Source organism: Sebastes umbrosus, chromosome 18 (genome assembly GCF_015220745.1).
Source record: "Sebastes umbrosus isolate fSebUmb1 chromosome 18, fSebUmb1.pri, whole genome shotgun sequence".
Classification (NCBI taxonomy): domain Eukaryota; kingdom Metazoa; phylum Chordata; class Actinopteri; order Perciformes; family Sebastidae; genus Sebastes; species Sebastes umbrosus.
In genome coordinates, this window is record NC_051286.1 from 25,483,923 (window position 1) to 25,502,586 (window position 18,664).

Genomic DNA, 18,664 nt, shown 5'->3' on the forward strand with positions numbered 1-18,664 from the left:
ACGCAACGCACCAAATACAATATTGTTGCTTAGGATAGACACATCCCAGAATGTTGGTTTAAAAAAAAAAAAAAGTAATTCTGTGAAAGTGTAAAAATAATATGAATAAACAGTATTTTTATATTAGTTTTAGGAAGGGAATGTTTTTGTCCTCTAAAGGTAACAAATGGGAGGAGTTGTTTTTTTAAATTCTGACACTGCACAAAAAATAAAAATGTTGTTGCTAATCATTGACATATCCCAGACTAAAAAAAAAAATGAAATTCCCCCTAGCAATTAGTATAATTATTTTTGGTGTTTTTTTCCCATAACAACTGCGGCATTATGTAAACAAATAGGGACTAAAATTCAGAAAATTAATGAAAATGTGGTAGTTATGATCAGGTCTGAAGTGAAAGTGGAAAATAATATCTAAATTTATAGCAGTTTTTTTGACGCAGATATTTTTGTCTTCTAAGGACAAAAGAGACACTTTTTTTTTTTTTTTAAAAAGGGATGCACAAGGGTTAAACAGGAAAATATAAGGCAACAGAGACACGGGAGTCTTTTCACACCTTTTTCACACCTGCTGATGGAACGACGTTACTTAGACATAGAACGACTGTTTAGATTAGACGTAGGTAAACATCTGTATTAATGTACTTCATAAGGACTCTCCATAAACTGTAGAAAACTCTTTGGAAACGTGACAGACAATAATCTCAAAGATTTTCATTTAAATAACTGTTAGGTCACCGTCTATCGGTGAATGAGGTAACATGAAGGTGATTGAACTGGGAGTCTGTGGCGACATTCCTGGGAAAAAAATCACCATTGGCGCGCGGTTGGTCCGCCGGGGGGGGGGCGGAGCTAACGCAACAGACTCGCTCTTCAACTCACTCGCGTGCGAAGCGGCGTTAACTGTTTTTTTCCGGTCTCTGTTAGTATTGAGAGTAAACGGTTACTACGGTCGAACAAACAAAACAAAAAAAAGAAGTGACGACTACAGACGATGAAACCTCAAATACAAGTGAACGGGAGATCTAAAAAAAGAAAAACACACCTGCAATTGCTGCTTATCGCCGTCAAAGAGAACGAACCGGAGATTTTTACCTTTAACAATGTTGATCAAACACGGTAAGTCACATGGCCATGCAGTCCACACACAGTACTGACTCACAAATACTGGACACGCAACACCTCTCTTCTTACACCATGACAATGGATGACTTCAAAATGCTAAAAAATGTGACGGTCAAGAATTCTGTGATTCCAAAAAAACATGATGATAATATTCAAACTACACATGGACTAAAGCAAATCAATCTACTGACACCGACGACAACCTGGATGTAAAAAAAAATTAAGAATAAGACGGGCACTTTCAAAAAGGTGGTTAAAATACAAAATTACCAGAGATGACTGAATCATATTTACCTTCAAATATATTAAGTTACTGCCTAATGGAACTAAAGGAGGTCCGTGTCAGAGGCCCGAGACGGCTTCTGGAGGTGGTTCAGAGCAGAGCTGTGTGTTATTCAGGGCGGTCACATCAGAGGGGCGTTCCAGGTTGATAGCCACCAAACCAGACGGCGCCAACACATCCCAGGTTAATACCAGCTCATTAGAGGACAGTCAGTGAGGCACTTTAGAGCTTCATTGTGTGGCTAACACATCCTGTCAGTTAGCACTGCTTAGTTCACTAGGACTGTGGAAACAACAGAAAACTACACAGTACAGTACTACAGTACTCACATGACACATGATGTGTAGTGGAAGTGTTACTGGTTGCTGTAATCATTCTCTCTCTCTCTCTACACTGGCCAAGCAGTAACCCATAACAACAACATAACAGCATGGAAGTATCGCATTTAGAGCTACTAGGAAAAAATGCAAATGCATTCAAAGACATTTGACATGATCATCTTAACTAAAAATCATGTCAGTATCTTTTCCAGAAGCTCTAAGAGGAGAGAAGAGGACACAGAGGCTGCGTCCAAAAATCACACTCATATTTACCGCCTGCCATTTGTGTAAAATTGATATTCCATATACAGTATACTGTATATTGCAGTGGTTCTCAACATTTTTGAGTCGATGCGAACATTTACATAATCTATACTTCCGTACATAATCTGTAAATAAATTACCGGTAGATACTAGTACTGTATGTTGGCATGTGGTTTAATGCTTTTTGGTGTTTGGCTAAGTAGGTAGCTAGCTAGGTGGTATGTAGGTGGTATATATATATATATATATATATATATAGAGAGAGAGAGATATTGTCCTTGCTACATTCATAAAGCATATTGAATTGAGTTGAGAGAAAGAGAGAGAGCGCTACAAACTGGCATTAACAGCCCGTTCCACACCTCCCTCTGCTGATTCTGAGTGATTGATGTGAATGCTATGAATAAATGTAAATAAATAATGCTTTCGTTTGATGACAGTTTTGTTTAGTTAGAACACTAACTTGGCTCCACTCTTGGAGAGCTGTCATGTTGTCCATCTCCATATACGGTCTGTGGTAGGAACAGGATTTACTTTGCTCCATCCAATGTAACTGCCCTCATCTGAACACACACAGCTCTGCCTCCGTGGACTCTGTATTTAGACATCTATAGTAGCAGCTAGAAGGCGACTATGAGCATTGAACCAAGGCCATGTTAAAAGACACTACACGATCACAGTACGGTCATGCCTTCCGTTCAAGTCTCTCTCTTCTTTTTTTTTTTTTTATATTAGATTCTCTTAAAACATATTCTGGGATTTTTATGGCTCCATCTTCTCTACAAAAATAACACATCTTGTTTACATCATTTACAGCTTGTATATCTATTTAAGAACTACCTGATTCTTTTGTCAAACGGAGAGAGTGAACAGCTCATTGTGCATGAGAGCTACCCACTCCTATTACCTTCCAAGCTGCACACATCTGGACAGAGGCGAACCTGCGCGTCGCTAACGGAGATCGACGGACTCGTTTTCTTCTTTGACGGCTGCCGTGTTGGGCTCTCCGGTGCACAGATCCAGCCTGGCAAAAGTAGATTTTTCAGTTCTTTTTCTTGAGAAAAAAAGGTGGGAGCAGGTTAAGAATGAAACACCCTTTCCCCACGTTAGATGCTGAAGTCCATCAGCCTTGGTGCTGTAGACCTTCGGGATATTCTACTTAGTGGTCGACTTCACATCTATGATCCATCTGTTGCTGCACTTCCCCCCCCAAGGTGCAGTATCTGGGGGTGTGTGAGCGTAATAAGTAGGAGGAGAAAGGATCACAAGGCCGTCTCCTGAACCGTGTGAGCCGCCAGTTGACATGCAGGCAGAGCGATCCTCGCCTCCAAGTCTTCGTCCTCCGTTTGTGCCTGGTCACTCTCCGCTTCCTTGTCCTCTGTGACGGTGTCCTCTTTGCAGTAAGCCGCTCCGTTGCCGTCTCTCTTGGCCATCTGGTAAGGCTGTGCATTGATTTCTTTGGGCTGGTTGGCAAAGGGGTAAAAGACTATTGAAATGCTCGGGGTTTACGGTAAAACAAACAAGGAAAAACACACAAAGAGTGTAAAATAGGAGGTTACCTTCTGGACCGGAGGGGACAGGGGAGTGACGCAGCAGAGCTTCTCCCTGTAGCGCTCAGGCAGGAAGAAGAGCAGCGTGCCCAGGACCGGAAACACCGTGCCGGGGGTCAGATCCTTCTCCTTCATGGGTCCTAAACATGTTGACAGATACATGAACAGGGCAGCACTGATGACGTATTCAAACATCGGTACCAACCAGGTCATATTAACTTGTAGCGAAGGAGGTTAAATAACGATCCAAACTTGAGCTAAGTTTTTGTGAGGAAAAACTGTCATGGCCGCTTTCAAAGGGGTGATTGATCTGCGATAAATCGTGATTAAATATTTGAATCGATTGACAGCCTTAGAATTTACAATTTATAGTTGGAACAGTGGAAAGACTGACAAAGACGTTTTAGATGAGTTCTATTTTGTTTCTGTCGAGTCTGAATGAAGCGGGTTTCGATGATCGGCGAGTTCAAATTGTTGTTTTCTGACTGGAGTCTGGTGGCTTCGCAGAGAGCATAATGATTGTGTGTTTTGCAACAGGGATAAATTATAATAATTGTCCAAATCCCTGTTGATTTTATTTATTATATATTCGCTTCAAGACATCACATAGCATGATAACCGGGTGTCATGTTTCCATCACTGCCGATCGGAGCTGGAGCTGATAAATAGCCGCGACTACTGCAGAGTCATTTGTACCGGGAATGCATGCCGATTATAACCTTTCCCACTGAAGACAAAAGCCAGATGTTAGTGGGTTTTTATCCGGTGGGAAAGGGGCTTAAAGTGTGTGTACCTGTTAGCAGGCTGACTATCAGTCCCACCACCACCACCACGGTGGAGTTGTGAGCGCTGTACCACATGTAGGACAGCGAGTAGAGTGCCTCCACGCCCCTTGGCCTGAAGGAAAGGAGGAGAAGACGAAAGATAAGGCGCCGTTAGACACGTCTGATGATCATCACAAACACACATCTAGAAGGTTGGTTCTAGCGTTACCTCGGCTTGGCTGTGGTGGCGCTGAGCAGCGTAGTCATGACGGCGGTGGTCATGTTGTCAAACGGGGGCAGAGCGGTGGCGTTGAGCGACGGCAGCGGGACTGGGCCGGACATGCGCATCACAAAGTTGCCGATGCCGATCCAGAAGGCCATGGCGAGGCCCGATACTAGCCCGACCACCGCACCCTGAGGAGGTACAGGTTCAGATGTTCAAAACCTCAACTTCAAACCAGACTCGTACAAACGAAAAGTCGCTAAATGAAGGACTCACGGTGGAGTTTGCCCAGGGGAAGAACAGTCCCAGACAGAAGACGCCCAGCAGAGGACCACCCACCATCCCAAAGATGCTGAAGGCTGCCTGAAAGAACAGACGACAGACAGCATGGCAGTGTAGAATAATAACAACAACAAAAAATGGTTTGATTCTTCTAAATGAAAGTAATGTAAAGACACATGGATACATCTTTTACTCTTCATTTCCTTACAAACATAATGAATCACTTTTCTTCATGTCAACAGTAAGTTACCTGCAGCACAGATCCCATTACAGAGGCGAGGTAGGCCATAGCCAGACACACCAGACCATAGACCAAAGCTGTGGGTCAAGTAGAAGACAAAGACATCATTTAGTGGTTACACCTGCTGGCAGCAGGTTATATATACAGCACTGAGCAGGTTCAAGTATTAACTAAACTAAGCAGCATTAAGCAGCGTTTGAGTATTGCTACTTATTTATGATAACAGAATGCGTGGCTTAAACAGACTATCATTGATCCCTCACAAACCCACAACCTGCCGGTGGGCTGGAAAGGCTTGTTTTTTTCTTGTCAAAATCACTTTCACTCTACAGGTGTCATATAAAATGTTGCCAAAAATAATCAGTTTGCATGAAACAAAATCCTGTAAAAACATTAAATTCTCCGGAGCAACACGACGCCCTGGATCTGATCGGGGGTTCAGAGGGCTGGTAACAATTAAAATGTACACTACAGATTTATATCCAACGATATCAAGTTTGTAAAAAATACAGTATCTGGTAGTGCATGACAACCCCCCCCACCCCGAATGTACAATAAGGTCATTAAAGCACGGGTCTTACCGAGTCCCTTGGAGAGCAGCGTCGCTTTAGCTTCAGTCATGTTTGGAAATTGAGGTTTAATCAGGTCCTCCATGGTTACTGTTGCTAGGGAGTTAAAGGCTGATGAGATGGTGCTGGAGGGAGACAAACAATGGGATTGAATGAACAACTGGGATTGTGTTAACACATTATACGGCTTGTCTGTACAGCAACAGGCCTTCAGGACAGGGCATGAATAGTGTAGTTATCAGGAACCTTCTAAAAGAGAAAAAGTGATAAATGCCGTCATCTCATGTCCAGCTGATGGGAGGTGAAAATGCACTCATGAAACACAGCAACTGAACTGAAAGTGAAACTTATCTATGCTCTCAACAAAGCCAGCAGGCTCAGATGACGACAACAGTACAGATACGTTTCAATTCAGTTTAGTTCGCCGTCGGAAAATATTCAAAATATAGCGTACACTTAAAAGGATAGACATTTTTTTAGGTGAGCCTTTCTTTTCGATGGCTAAAATAGGTCTTGCTGCCGTCCCTTCCACAGCACTGTATTGCTTTGCTCTGGTGTTGATGCTCCTGTCTGTTTCTCGATGCTGGGGGCACACCGACCGTCATCTACTGTAGGTAATACACCTACTATGGATAAGTACCTCATACAATCCCACTTAAAAACACCTGAACTATCCCTTTAATATAAAAGCGGTTTGACAAATTTGACAACTCCAATACAACAGTGGCTGATTCTTTTATTTCGTTCTGTCTTGGATCATTTACCTGAGAGCTCCACTGAAGAGACAGGCCACAAACAGTCCCGCGAGCCCGGGCAGGTCCTTGAACACGTCCATCACAAAGTACAGCACCATCTGCACAAAGCAACTCAACATCAGGATGAGCCTCCAGAGTCAAGAGTAGCAAAGACACTGTGTACTCACTACAATCTTTAGAACTGTGAAGGCAAATTAATATGAACCTGGTCGTTGGTTTTGACGTAGCCCTTGTCCAGAGGGCTGTCCTCTCCATAGCGAGCAAACATGACCAGACCCATCAGACAACCTAAACACAGGACGATCTGCTGGCACGGGAACACTACGTAGCAGGACCTGGAAGGACAAACCAAAACACTGTCAACAAGAGTAATGTAATGTTTAAAAGGAAAGTAACAATATAAATACTGTTGAATTATTGAAGAGAAGATGTGTTGATTTCTAACCTTATCTCTATCTATCTGAGTAAGAGATATAGTGTGAAAAACACCAGCAGTTGTTGCCTATGTTCTGTGTCTCTGGGGCGCAGATGCAAAATCGGTTGTTTTTCCTGCCACCGGCGCCGTTATTTTGACGTGACAGTGAAGTAGTTGGATGAAAGGTGGAACTACAGGCTGCTATTACAGCTTGGATGTCTCTCGGTAGCCAGGGGTCAGTGTTTTTCACTTAATATGGGTTAATACTCTACACAGCACACAGTCTTTGCATCATGTTCTCTTAAAACAGTGAGGGTTATGTTGTGAGAGGGCGACGGTACTCACATGACGGCCTCTTTCTCCGTACGAGAGCTGAGGTACCTCTGGACCTGGGCCTGGTTGACCCCGTACAGAGCCAGCATCAGGAAGACTCCTCCCACCCCAAGCGTCCAGAAGGTGTGGCGCTCCAGAGGGTCGGGGTTCAGGCTACACGGGGCAAGAGAGGGGAATACAACGTGATGTGACCTTTATGCACTGCAACATGTAAAGGTGATGATGAATACTTCACTCTACCGGACTTCAAATATGCCGACTACTCACTCTAGTCCAGCGATGCGGCTGCCGTTAACCGCTTTCCTCCACACCTCCGCCATGCCCCCTGCCTGACTGGCCCCCACCACGATGACCGCCAGCTGGCCCGCGAACATCACCACCGTCTGGAACACGTCGGTCCAGATCACCGCTTTCAGACCCCCCTGAGAATACAGGAGCAGTAGATTTAAATTTTAAATTCCAGATTAATCAACATTAAAAAAACATCTGTAAAAGGCGTGCATTGATCAGAGCCTTGACATGCTGACAACAAATGGAATGAGTAACATCCATGTTCCTAGAACAGGGGTCAGCAACCTGCGGCTCCGGAGCCACATGCGGCTCTTTAGCCCCTCTCCAGTGACTCCCTGTGGATTTATAAAAATGGAAATGAACAACTGTTTTTTTTTGGGGGGGAGGGTGGGTTGTTCTTCTGGACAGTAATCACCAGCTGTTGTCTAAAGAAACTTCCTGAGTACTATAAAGTTTCTTCATCTTTTACATTATTGTTTAGTCTCACAAATGTATTAGTTCTTGTATGGAAAGGTCGACCTGCGTTTAGCTATTGATCAGCTTCTGTTGTAGAAAAACTAAATGTTGTAGTCAACAAATATTTTGTCACAGTAGTCATTGATGAAATTAACACGTAACACTTTATAATAACCATCATTTATAAACGGTAAATTGATAGTTAATTAAACTTGTTCAATAGTTATTTTACAAACCACTTATTAACCATTAACAAAGTGTCACAAATATCTATCTATTTAATGTTTATAGATGTTTTACAAACAATTTATTTAAGGTTTACAAATCATTTCTGAATCATTAACAAATACAGATAATATTGTTATAAAGTGTTATAATGTGTGCAACAATAAACTGTTAAAATAACATATTATAGTATTAGTAATAATGAGTAAACATTATTCATTTGGGGACTCACCAGAGCAGTATAGACAGTGCACACCAACCCCATGGCCAGCACTGCCCCCCATAGGTCAAACCCTGTCACTGCAAGTGAACACAGTGAGAGCATTACCAAACACTGCTCACGAGTTACTCAATCATCCAGGTGACACCATCAGTGACAGTTTGTGTAAAACTTGGTGTAATGATCCTGTGGTGAAATATGACAAAACAAAATATATGCTACTCTTTACCTGCATTGAGTGCCAACGCTGGAGCATACAGGACCACCCCCATATAAATGACCTGCACGGGAAGAGAAAAAAAAAACACACATTTCAGAACAGGAAAACTTAAAAATAACAGGTTTGATTGGACGACTATGTGTACACAATTAACCCTCTGAACCCCAAAACTCGCCAGCAGGTTTGAAAGGCATGTTTTCAAAAATCTGTGGGCAACTTCGGGATCTGAAAAGTGAAGCCAATGCTGAAGTGCCTTAAACTTGCATTCTTTCTAACAGCCAGCAGGGGGCGACTCCTCTGGTTGCTAAAAGAAGTCTGATTGTATAGAAGTCTATGAGAAAATGAGCCTACTTCTCACTTGATTTATTACCTCAGTAAACATTGTAAACATGAATTTATGGTCTCAATCACTAGTTTCAAGTCTTCTTCAACACAGCATGATGTTCATTTAGTAAATTATGGTCCCATTTAGAGTCAAATAGACCATAAAGCAGGGGATGCTTTAGGGCGGGGCTACCTTGTGATTGACAGGTTGCTACCACGGCGTTGTCTGATCTGGGAGAATTTTAAACAGTTTGTTTTCACTTCATGAAAGTTAATTGTAACATTTTTGGTCGCCTAAAAATGTCTTATCCAGCGTTCGGTTGCACTTAGCTCCACCCTCTTGTGTCACTTCTGGTTGCAAAAAAAACAAGACGGCGACGGCCAAAATGCTGAACTCGAGGCTTCAAAACGGCAGCGCACAAACCAATGGGTGACGTCGCGGTGACTACGTCCACTTATTATGTACAAAATTAGCACAGCCAGAAACTGTAACAGAACTTGTCGCCGGATTTACAAACTTCCGACGGCCCTTGAACGAATCACGTGCAATGAATGCTTCCGTCAGAAAAAACAACAAACCAAATCTAAGCGATATTTCATCAATATCACTTTTATTCTACGTCTCATTTCAAATTTAGCAAAAAATAAACCGTTTGCACTAACCAGATCCTCTAAAAAAACAACAACATTAGATTCTGCGCTCCTCGGCGCAACCGGGAAGCAACGAATGACTCGGCTGAGACCACAAGTCACATGACAAACATTCAGTGAAACTCTGACTAAGCTGCAGCCTGTTTGAGCAGAGAGGAGAGGATAAATCGTAAAAATGTAAATAGTTCAATACGTATAGCACGTGGAGCTATACGAAAAATGTTATGTTCAGAGATTACACTGTTTTCATTTTTTTTGTGAAATAAATTATCAAAGAAATTAAACCCGCATGTTTCTTTTTTTCATGATTTACGGCATCATAACGGCGTTATATAGCACAAAAGACATTTTTGAGTTCTCCCTACTTCTAGCCATGATTTTCCATAGAGGTGCAGGACTTACGCAGTCATTTATATTGCAGTGAAAATGAGGCCAAGGTGAATAAAGTGTGACAGGAGCAAAAAAAAAAACGTCTTGTTACTGCTTGGGGTTCAGAGAGTTAAACTTTGTTTTACTAGGTGTCATCATTTGCTGATGACGAGGCAGAGTAGCCTTTGAGCAACCCACCCTCAATCAGGGTGTTAATGCTTTTATCGGAGAAAATAGAAACACAAACCATAAGAGACATTTTTACAAGGGTCAATGTGACAATTTCAGGGCCAAAGTCAGGCTGTAATATAACTGGCCTTCTTAGATAGGAGGATAAACAACACACTTCTTTTATTAGCTAGCATAAAACTGTTACTGCCTTTCTCCCTTAATGTTTTACTATCTCACCGGCTGACTATAGTTGCCAACTAACTAACAAACTTGCAATAAAAATGACTTAACATCATTTTCATGTGTCAAATGATTAATGTCTTTACCGTTTAGATCCCTGATTCCAGCAAAGTATTGGCCCAGAAACTAACGTAAGAAAGAAAGTATGACGCAAACAAAAGATACCATCTGAAAGATGAAGGTCACCGTCCCACATATGCGAACCGTCTTGTTGAAGCGCAGCTCCAGATACTGTCAAGGGGAGAGAGAATGTCAAAAGAAACATAAAAGAATGAACAAAAGGCTGATTAGAATATTGTCTCAGAGTCATTCTGTGATGTATGGTCAGTGTTGTGGATGTTTAATCTCGGGATCAGAGCCGACAGTTTAGACACCACATTACCAAAAGCCGGTGGCCGGTTGCACAAAACACCTCAAGTCTTCTCCTTAAGGTTTCCTTAAAATGTTTACTTATGTACTTATGTTTACTCATCTTGGTCTTATACTTAAAGCAGCAGTAGGCGAGATTGGAGCGAATATGATTAAAAAAAAGTTATTTTTATGAAACGGTCGCTATATCGTGAAAAAAATCATGTGCCTCTGTGTCCTCCGGTGCTCCTAACAGTATCTGTAAGATTTCACAGACCGTAGGAAAACAAGCAGTAAGAGCTGATCTGAGGTCTGCTGTCCATCTGCCGTCAATGAGAGCCGGCTGTCAATCACTCACGAACTCCGACCAAACTAGGCAGCGCTGATCAAATATGAATCAATATTCTGTTACGTTAATGCCTATTTCTCTCCTCACATGTTTTCAGAATCATCTTGTAGTGCACGGTTTAGCTGTAAAATGAGAAAGATTGTGACGCCGCCGCCATTGTGAAATCTGGTGAAGGAACGCCAAGTTCTGGTCAAATGACCAGAGCACAGCCAGTAGGAACGCTCTCTCAATGAAATGACCTTTGATTGGTCAAAGTCTCCCGTCACGGGCTAGATTTTCTAAAGCCGGAAAACAGAACCATGAGGAGGTGCAGAAGTCTAGTTATCTCTCAGAACACTTGAATTACAATATGATGAAAGGTTTTGCCCAATATACTGCCTACTGCCACTTTAAGGAATACCTTAAAGTTAAAATACCTTAGCAACTAGGGATGTCTGCAATTAGTCAACAAAACGTTGCTACCCTCGCTACTCGGCTCCAGAAATACTAAATACTCGGTTATTTTATTAATGTACACACTTAAATTACATATTGACATATGCAGTCTCTGCTGTTGCTGTGGCTCTCTGTGAATCACTTCCACCCTGTCGCGTTCTCCCAGCCCCCTCCTGCCACAACCTCCTCTTTCAGAAATACTCGCCTGGTTCTGCAATCAGTCTGGTTCTTTCCTGATTAACTGGATTGGCCAGCAGTTGGGCTGTATCCAATGTAATTTTTTTTTACATGCGAAGCTATGATTGAAGTTTTCGAAGGAAGCTTTGAAATTCTGTCGTCATATTTGAGGACTTTATAACCCTAAAATAAAAAGGGAAAATATGAGTTTGTGCTATTGTGGTCATATAAATGTAATTTATGGTGCTGTTATACTAGACCACCCTGTTTAGTAGTTGTGTAACGATTCATCTACTACATCAATGTATCAATTTGTATTCCTACGATCCAACTACATCGATAGGTACTCGGCAAGTTGTCCTTCACGGGAGACGTATATCGATATAAAATCGATTGTATGGATACTAAGGATTTGCACCTTGTATTTAAGGACGACAAACGTTATTTGTTCGTATGTGTTTTTTAGCACTTTTATTAGTAAAGAAATGTTAAACATTACTCCGGTTCACTCTCCAGACATGCGAGCACGCATCCATGCAGGCGTGCATGCAGACGAACGTCGCACTGGACTCCTCGCTCTCTCTCCCTCGGTAGTGGCGTGGAGGGAGATGGGCAGCGGTCTGCGTGAGGTGGCTGCATGTGTCAGGCGCTATCAATCCGCTTGACGAGGGCGTCTTCACCCACAGGTACTTTCCCCGTGCGCTGTCGTTTTTTTCATTCAGAGAAAATGACTTTCCTTTCCCCTTCATGATATATACTGTACGTGAACGCAGCATCAGCCTCACGTATCCAGCCAATACGAACAAATTTTTGCCCAATGATGTCAAAAATATACAGTCTACTGCCACTTTAAAAATAGGGTCAACGATGTTGGAAAGCTAGCATAATTTTAAAGTAGCATCGCCTCAGGAGTTACGTCTAAACCCACCCCGACCCCTCGCCTTCTCTTCCATTCTCCAGTAAACTTGTGGCGGCGACGCGCTTTGAGTTCAGGCTGGTGCACGCCAAGGGTAGAGTACGAGCAGGGAGGCAGGGAGGCATCTGATTGGTTCTTTCCAAACGTACCGCGAGGCAATGATTGGTAGACGTTTTTACAGGATTACAGCAGCTACAGATCACGGCTCTCTTCCGGTCCTTTTTCAGAGCTCATCAGTAATGGATCGCTGTCGGGGTGTGAAGACCATTTCAACCAACATAACAAATAGTGAATATTGGATAACATCGTCGACCCTGTCTTTAAGTAAGTCCCTCAGCTAAGGAGAAATTAAGCCTTAAGGAGAAAACTTGAGGTGTTTTGTGCAACCGGCCCCCCGATCTTTTAAGTTACAACTCATTCTTTGTTCACAGGACATTAGTGCAGTATTGTTCTCTTGCAAACGACTCGTCTGTGTACTTAAGCTTCATGAGATAAACAGCGTGGCTGTCAATAAAGACCATTTAAAAGATGTTCAGTCTTGAGACAAGAACATTTGTTCCTGTTGAACGTTAACATGTCAAGGACAAGCAGATAAGAGGACAGATAAGAATTTTAAGCGCCGAGATTTGAGAAAGACAAGTAGTGAAAACACAAAAGCTGCAGACAGAGGAGAGACAGATAAAGTCATGTCAAACCGCGTGTGCACGTCGTGTGTTAATTCTCTACTTTGCGTGTATACCTCGTAGGCGCTGGACAGCCGCAGTCTGTAGAAGACTGGTATGAAAATGTGAGCAGGGATGAGCAGGCCCAAGAAGTAGGAGCAGCCCAGGAACCAGTACTGAGTCCCGAAGGTGTACACCTCGGACGGAGCGCCAAGGATGGCCACGGCCGACTGGAAAGTGGCCAGCAGGGACAGAGACACGGGCAGGCAGCTCATGGAGCGATCGGCCATCAGGAACTCCTAGGACAAACAAAAAGGTTGGTGTCAAGACATTTCTAAAAAAAACTGACCCTGTAGTGTTAAAACGGTGTCAAATGAAAGAAGTATCGTCAGGAAAGAGATGGATCAAAAGCCTACCTGTGTTGTGCGCTGGCGTCCGCCGGAGAAGGCGTAGAAGAGGCCGATGCCGGTGGACGCCACCAACAGCAATGCGAAGATGACGTAGTCCACGGTGGTGAAGTGCATTAGGACTACCTCCCCCATAATGACGGTGGATGTGGGGGTGGGGGGGAGGGGTCTGGAGAGTGAAGGCTGTTGGGAGCACGGCCTCTGGGGCTGATCACAACATCAAAGACAGAACTTCACCCATAGGGAGGCTCACTGACAGCTGGAGGAAGAAGAACCAGTGAGGAGTTAACTTCCCTCTATCGGGCCGCACAATACATCGTTTCTGCATCGACGCCGCGATGTTAGCAAATTAACTCAAACACGCCTTGCTACGACTTTTTTACTGCTTGATACAAAAGGAAAACTCACATGGTTCTCATTTTCCATGACTAACCAGTGTTTCCCATTAATTATTTGGCTGCAGTATTTGTCATAAATCCCCACCCCCCCTCTCCTCCTGATTCAAACCTGAGGATAACAATGACCTCATAGCCCCGAATAAAAAAGTTCCACTAATCTACTGTAAAAAAAACACACACAGTCAAGTTTAAAACATTATTGCAATTAGGGCTGAAACTATTTCTTTGGTAATTTGATTTCTAAAAATTAGGACTGTTAATCGATTTACCTTAACTATTCGAGGTCAATGCCTAACCTTCAAACACGCTCACGAGAGCTTCCCCAGTTTGCTGGTTCCCTTTAATACACTACGGTACAGCTCGCAGCTAACGATGCTAGTAGTGAAAAAAACAGCGAAATGTGCTGACAGAGATAATAGTGTTTAAGTGAGGGAGGGGGGGAACCAGAGAGATGGTGTTGGGCTTCTGCGACGATGCTTCATGCTTTCATTCACATATCTTGAGGTCAGAGGTCAAGGGACCCCTTTGAAAATGCCCATTTTTTTCTCGCCAAAATTTAGCTTAAGTTTGGAGCGTTATTTAACATTTAGTTAGTGCTATCATGTTGGAATGTTGGAGTGTTGGAATGTTGGAATGTTGGCATAAACAAAGTAAACTTTTTTTAACTCATGCATATAGTGATGTTCTTTATACTATGACAGTTTTCCTAAAATTAGATTTAAAAATTGCAATATATCGCCTTACTTACAGTATCGCAATATATTGAATCGTAACCCCTGTATCGCGATACGTATCGTATCGCCAGATTCTTGCCAATACACAGAGCCCTGTTGATTACTAGAATAATGGACAGCTGCAGCCCTAACTGTATTGGTTTAAAATGTTTTATCTTTTTTTTTTAAAAGTCATTGGATTTCTGAAATTGAATAACAGCAGGAAAACAGAAGCTGTATTAAAGAGATAACATTTTAAATGGGAAACACATATACACCCAGCCATGTGCATACTCAACAAAAGCACACCATCCCCATCTACTTCAACAACGTAAGGACTGCATGGCGTCTGTGTCTGAATTAAAGCTGGACCTCATTATTAATAACTGTAATGTTAAAGTTGAAAAACGCAACAACTTGTCAGAGAAAAATACCAACAACAAACTACTCAGGTTCCAAAGAAAAACAGCGAAGGACTTACTGTGTTCTACTGAGTCCAGGCTGCCGCCGTCTGGCCGACACACACTGGCCACTCAGACTGAAGGTTCGCTGGAGGGCAGGATCTTCATCACAACCTCCGATCACTGAGGAGGCAGAGGAGAAATTCAGCAAAACACACACAGAAAAAAAATGCAGGAGAAAAACGACCTGTCACAATATTGTTACAAATGATTCGACGCCTGTACAATGTTTTCCAAAAACAGTGGCTTCTTTTCCATTGGGTACGGATCATTTCAACCAAACAAAAACCCAATCCGTTGTTGTGTTTTCGCAAGAGATACGGTGTTCTTTTACAGTTTTCACTTTAGGGGACACGCAAGTTTTTAGCTCCTCGCTGTGCTCATCCGATAATAACTCTCATATTCCACCACACACACATAAGACCACCTTTCTCTTTCGCAGCGTGTTGTTGTGCTGCAGTCTCCTACGGAGGTGGAACCACTGAGCTCCAGTTCAATTACCCTCATAGAGGATAGGGTCATGAGTTGAGCATGCAGGGAGTGGAACAAAGAAACACCTACGCAGTATCAAAACATTTGGTTTAAGGACACGTGGGGAATTGGATCACTGTTATGGTATGTTTTTACCTTACGTCTACGGCAGTTTTCGTTTGAAAACGAACATGAATCTCCAGCTTACTGTATGCTTAAGCATCAGACTCATTTGGTTTATTTTGTCAGATACGACATTGTAAGACTGAGGAACTCTTTTTTAAGACGAACTCCTCCTGGGCCAAGAAAGACATTTGTCAAACAGTCCTGTATAGGGATGTCACGATACCAGAAATCTAGTAATCGATACCAATACCAATGAATTTCCACGATTCTCCATACCCAATTCGATACCACAGTAAAAAAAAAAGGAAAATGATGAGACTTTATTCCTCAGGTATAGCTCAATGACTGTAAGAAAACAGCAGAGGCTGTACACGCACTCTCTCTATATACACACTATATCCTCAGATTGCAAGCAGTAGTTTAAATTCACTGACATGGTGACAGACCATTAGACCATTAAATATGTATTTAAAAATTATAATGTTAGATTTTGATGACAAAATGATGGTCCGGTCTGAGAAAGGCCCGTGCTCTCAACTGGATGGGCTGAAGAAGGACTCTACTGAGCATGCCCTATGGGCCCAAAAATGCAGAAGCGGGAAGAATCCCGCGGAGGCTTTTTCAGCACCATGCGCCCAGTGAGCAGCTGTCTTGTCTTCACTAAAAGGAGTAGTTTGGGTGTTTTGAAGTTGGGTTGTATGAAGTACTTATCCATAGTCAGTGTATTACTAACAGTAGATGACGGTCGGTACGCCCCCAGTTTGGAGAAGCAGATAGAAGCACCAACACAAGAGCAAAGCAATGTAGTGGTGTGGACGGAGACGGCAGCAAAAAGTAATTTAAAAAAATCTATATTTGTTTATGTGTACGCTATATTTAGAATATTTTCCGACGGGGAACTGAACTGAATGTGAAACTTATCTATGCTTTCTCCAAAGCCAGCAGACTCCGTTGACAAAAACTGTATATAGATACGTTTCACTTTCAGTTCTCCGTCTGAAAATATTCTAAATATAGCGTACACTTAAACTGATAATGATGTTTTTTAGGTGAGCCTTTCTTTTAGGTGGCTAAAATAGGTTTGGCTGCCGTCCCCGTCCACAGCAGTACGTTGCTTTGCTCCCGTGCTGGTACTCCTGTCTGTTTCTCCAAACTGGGGGCGTGCCAACCCTCATCTACTGTAGGTAATACACCTACTATGGATAAGTATCTCATACAACCCCACTTCAAAACACCCAAACTATCCCTTTATTAAACCCATGACTTCAGCATAATAATGTACTATTTTAAGTCATTTTGGGGGCATTTTTTATGCCTTTACTACAAACAGAAGCGATATGACGGGAATGGTAGGGGAAACACTGGAACCAAAAACTTTTGTATCATGTCTCTTGTGAGATTACGTTGATCAAACACAATCAGTAGTGTTCTGTACCGACAGGCCCGTCTGTGTGATACTCCGTGCCGGTTAGATCAAGCACTGGCCGAGACAACCGACCCAATTAAATATGGCTTATTATCGCTAATCTGCCCGAGTATGACTGGTTTGGGAACGGGAGCAACTTCCAGTGCAACTGGTTCAGTTCAAAAGCACCCGTCATCACGTGGATGTTTCAACAGACAGAATGTAGCTCTTTAACTAATGTTAAAGTTGGTATGCAGAATGTGTCACTTCAGAGGCAAGTTCATTCATTATAACAATCCATTACTAGTACTTCGTCAATCTTTTGCACGTGCTACTGTATGTACTGCAAGTCATAAGAAAAATATTTTAACAGTATTTAAATAAGTAAACATTTACTGCAGTGCTTGTTAGTTAGGCATGTGTGTATGTATAGTGTGCACCTTGTTCTGCTGTGTCACAGAAAGCTTTGCTCCTGCTGAGAGTTACAGGATTGGAGCCAACAGCCCTTTGTTGCAAACCCCTACTGTTAAGATGCCATTCTACAACGGGCAGCAACGTGGAAAAATGCACAATTTCACAGGACCCGTTTATTAAAATGTTTCCAGTGTTTAAAACAAGAAGCTCACTGGCTTCACAGTGACAACACAGGTAACTGTCATCTCTGGTCTTCAATGACTCTACTGGATTTTTTTTCTTCAAAGTTTCAAACCTTTGCCATTAAAACGGTACGATACAGTACGAATAATGTAATTTTCCCTCTTAACCATGGACTGTCCTTTCTCACAGTCAGACCTCAGAGCAACTCAGCCCAACTGAAGTGACCTTTACAGTTCTAAAGGTAATGGTATAAACTTACCAAGCCCACAGGAGGGGGGGTAAATTATTGGTTTACATAGAACAGGAACACCCAGTAGCTGCTGACTTTTTTGACTTTATTGTCCTGTTTATGTCAGTCAAATCAGTGGCTATGCCGTCAATTCTAAGTAAGAATTGTTGTGTTTTCGTTAGCTCCCTTCGTATCTTCCCTATTGCAACCGCCATGTTTCTACAGTAGCCCAGAACGGACAAACAAAACACGACCAAGCCTTCCAAGTTTTTACATTACTTGAAGGCCAACATAGTACTCCACATGCTTGTGAAACTGCGGTAACGTGAGCCACAGAGTGCCAAATCGTGGTACCGCCAGCCGCCGTCTGACTGCTGTTGCTCCTAGGAATGTTAATAATTAACCGTTAACCGACGTTAAGAACTTTAACCGATTAACGCTATCGGTTAAAACAGTTAAAAGAAATGTTAATAATTAATTAAAAAAGCTGAGAAAAACTCAGAGGAGCGGCTTGTCTCTTCGAGGAGCAAAGCTGGTCCACCTCAAGAGCCCACCTTAAGACAGTCTGAGCCGGCGTTGCAAGATACAGGAAGTTGGCGCCGGTCTATAGCTCGCTTAAGCGGAGCGAGTTGTAGCCTCGCAGCATTTATCCACCGACAAATAAACTGTACACACACTGTCT

General features: G+C 42.6%; 1 protein-coding gene across 2 annotated transcripts in view; it reads right to left on the reverse strand.

The window, feature by feature from the left end:
• The window catches only part of slc5a6a (solute carrier family 5 member 6a), a 28,293-nt gene continuing 9,629 nt past the window's right edge, over window positions 1-18,664 (reverse strand). The window contains exons 2-19 of one of the 2 annotated variants that reach the window (XM_037751717.1): window positions 15,175-15,277; window positions 13,592-13,841; window positions 13,253-13,474; window positions 10,454-10,519; window positions 8,543-8,594; window positions 8,326-8,393; window positions 7,389-7,543; window positions 7,134-7,274; window positions 6,579-6,708; window positions 6,383-6,471; window positions 5,631-5,743; window positions 5,059-5,126; window positions 4,803-4,889; window positions 4,533-4,717; window positions 4,333-4,436; window positions 3,549-3,679; window positions 2,453-3,452; window positions 1-2,058 (exon numbers count right to left, since the gene is read on the reverse strand). In XM_037751717.1, the coding sequence (XP_037607645.1) occupies window positions 3,252-3,452; window positions 3,549-3,679; window positions 4,333-4,436; window positions 4,533-4,717; window positions 4,803-4,889; window positions 5,059-5,126; window positions 5,631-5,743; window positions 6,383-6,471; window positions 6,579-6,708; window positions 7,134-7,274; window positions 7,389-7,543; window positions 8,326-8,393; window positions 8,543-8,594; window positions 10,454-10,519; window positions 13,253-13,474; window positions 13,592-13,717 (1,938 nt within the window). In that variant the 5' untranslated portion in view covers window positions 13,718-13,841; window positions 15,175-15,277 and the 3' untranslated portion in view covers window positions 1-2,058; window positions 2,453-3,251. Of the gene's footprint in view, window positions 2,059-2,452; window positions 3,453-3,548; window positions 3,680-4,332; window positions 4,437-4,532; window positions 4,718-4,802; window positions 4,890-5,058; window positions 5,127-5,630; window positions 5,744-6,382; window positions 6,472-6,578; window positions 6,709-7,133; window positions 7,275-7,388; window positions 7,544-8,325; window positions 8,394-8,542; window positions 8,595-10,453; window positions 10,520-13,252; window positions 13,475-13,591; window positions 13,842-15,174; window positions 15,278-18,664 lie in introns of those variants that run through there. The other variant, XM_037751718.1, reaches the window with a different exon arrangement.